Raw genomic sequence first — 2,500 nt, forward strand, 5'->3', positions numbered from 1 at the left:
CCAGAAAGACTCGCCCGGAGAAACATGTCTGGCCTGCCCCAGCACCTCCTCCTCCCGTCCTTCCTACTCCTCCTCCCGTTCTTCCTAGTCCTCATCCTGACACCCACAGGTATGTCATCCTCCAGGCCTGTAAAGAATCCAGGAAATTTCTCTATTTTTGCTTCTTTTTTTTCATCTTGAGCATGCTGATGATGATGATGAGAGCCCTCACGGCTACCAATGACGATATGACGCCATCGGGTGTGGTCTTCACAACCCAAAACAAACGCTTGTTCGACAAAGGTCCCCCTATTTCTCTCTCTCTCTTGTTCTTTAGTCGTTTACTAGTCCACGTAAGCTGTCAGACTTGTTTGGCCAACCCAGCTACCCCTGACATACCACCGCTCTGTGGAATTATACCCGAATACAGACATCCTCTGTCTTGTTGACTCTTTGCTGTCGCCTCCCACAGGAGAGGGCATCAAGTGCCTAGAGTGTGTTTGGCACGAGGGAAACGACACCCTCAAACTGGGATTCAAGAAAAGCCGTTACTGTTCACGGGACCTCTACAACGCTTGCAAAGCTCCGGCCAACACCTACGAGGATGGCTATCTCTGCGTGTCCATCATACCCGAAAAAGGTAAGTGGTTCCTGTGGCTCCCCAAGGCCGCTGTCGTCACGCATACACGACTCCAGTGAGTTCGTTTGAGTAGAAACGACTTAGGATACAATCTTTCGTTTTTGGAATCTCCAAATGTCAAATTACCTTCACGTCATATGTGGAGAAGCTGGATGACGAACTGAGAGAAGTTAGTCCTAGACGAATATTAGACACAGTATTGAACTGTACTGTAGACTGAGGGAAGTCTAGGATACTGTAAACAAAGTCGTCTTCCAGTTTTTCAAATTCACAGCACTTGACAGTCTTAAATGTGTGACGGGGACATAAGGGGGATGATGATTCACTTGTCCCTCTCTGTAAAACCTTGTTTACACGGGGCAAGTTGAGAGGCATGTCAAACGTGCAAGTTATCTGCCGTATGTAAACATCTGCTTGACAAGTAATTGGGGAACCTGCCCAATTTTCTTTGTCAAGTAGATTTTTACACACGGCAGATAAATTGTAGCAAGTAACTTGCCCCGTATAAGCGAGATGAGACCGATGCTCATAATGAATACATCTGCGGGTGTTTATGTCATCTTGTTTTACGGACATGTATGTTTACATATGCAGAGGTGGAGTGCAACAGTTCCAGGCGCGGGAGCTCTGGTGGGCCTAGCAAAATCCTGCCATCCCTGTCACGTTTTCTATATACAGTCGGCCCACTGCATAAGTTTTCTATATACAGTCGGCCCACTGCATGCCACGCAAGGATTCAAGTCACAGCGTCGTTAATTTCCGTAGACTTACAGCACTGTCAATCCAAAATCTTTTTTAGTTATACAAATAAATGTGAATGTCTGTCCGTTTGTTCAGCTTTTCAATCAACGAACCAGCCCGAACATAGTATACCTCTTTGAAATGCGGGTCATGTCCCCAAATGCGATGATTTAGATTAGGGCGTCGTTACTTGCGGCGAAAGTCGAGAGGATGGCGGTTCGAACCCTACCACTGGCGAAGTTAAACCAAGGGGATGGTTCATTGCACACTACAAAATTGTCTGTAAGGGGCATCGTCCTAGCCTCCCCCGATGGGGAGGGAGGGAGTTGGGGAGTTTGTGACGTCAACCATATCATCATCACTAATTATAATAAAATAAGTAGAATTATCACTCCCGTCTGTAAGTGTGTTATCACTAGGCATAGATTTGCAACCCGTACCTTTCAGGACCACGCAGAAAATATGTAGACGGATTAAGGACGTCTGTAGGAGAAGAAATAACAAATGCCATCCATCCATCTTGTTAAGAAGAGCCAAGTGCAGCTCCACGGTGGCCAACGTCCAAGTCGATACGGCACCCCGAGGTAGAGGTAGCTTTCAGGAAAGAAATCTATGTGCTGGAGGAAAATATATGTCCTCCGGCTGGAGGTGGGCGGTAATACGGATAAATCGGAGGTTGGAGGAAGAATAGCCCAGCGTGATTAAAAAAAAAAAAAAAAAAAAAAAAAAAAAAAAAACTCTGTCATTTAGATCTTGTGTGTGCGTGCGTGTAATGATTTTGGGTCGGGTAGAGCGGTAAATAGAAGGAGCCGCCTCATCAGCCCTACATAAGTGCAGTGAACAAGAGTTCTGCAACTGATATCCTTGATTCCCAATTATCATAGTGAGATTTGAATCCAGGTCCTTTACATGGATAGAGGCAATCCTAGCCTGGTCTTGCCGCTCACAAAGCTGAGAAAATAGTGATATGGTTTAACGTCACACATCCCCCCCCCTATCGGGAGGCTAGGACGGTACCCCTCACAGAGGGCTTTGTAGCGTGGAATTTAATGAACCATAATGCCCTTGGTTCAACTTCGCCGGTGGCAGGATTCGAACCGCCCTCACCTTGACCTTGGGACCTTCGCCGCAAGTAACGAC

The 2,500-nt window shown here is 46.6% G+C and overlaps 1 protein-coding gene across 2 annotated transcripts in view; it reads left to right on the plus strand.

The window, feature by feature from the left end:
- The window catches only part of LOC143031494 (uncharacterized), a 39,134-nt gene that overhangs the window by 28,126 nt on the left and 8,508 nt on the right, over positions 1 to 2,500 (plus strand). For both annotated transcript variants that reach the window (XM_076195411.1, XM_076195412.1), the window contains exons 3-4: positions 1 to 109; positions 452 to 619. The exon at positions 1 to 109 is cut by the window's left edge and continues 59 nt beyond it. In XM_076195411.1, coding sequence (XP_076051526.1) covers positions 25 to 109; positions 452 to 619 — 253 coding nt within the window. In that variant the 5' untranslated portion in view covers positions 1 to 24. The remainder of the gene's footprint in view (positions 110 to 451; positions 620 to 2,500) is intronic.

This window comes from Oratosquilla oratoria, chromosome 12 (assembly GCF_046742065.1).
Source record: "Oratosquilla oratoria isolate Oo_2021 chromosome 12, ASM4674206v1, whole genome shotgun sequence".
Taxonomy (NCBI): domain Eukaryota; kingdom Metazoa; phylum Arthropoda; class Malacostraca; order Stomatopoda; family Squillidae; genus Oratosquilla; species Oratosquilla oratoria.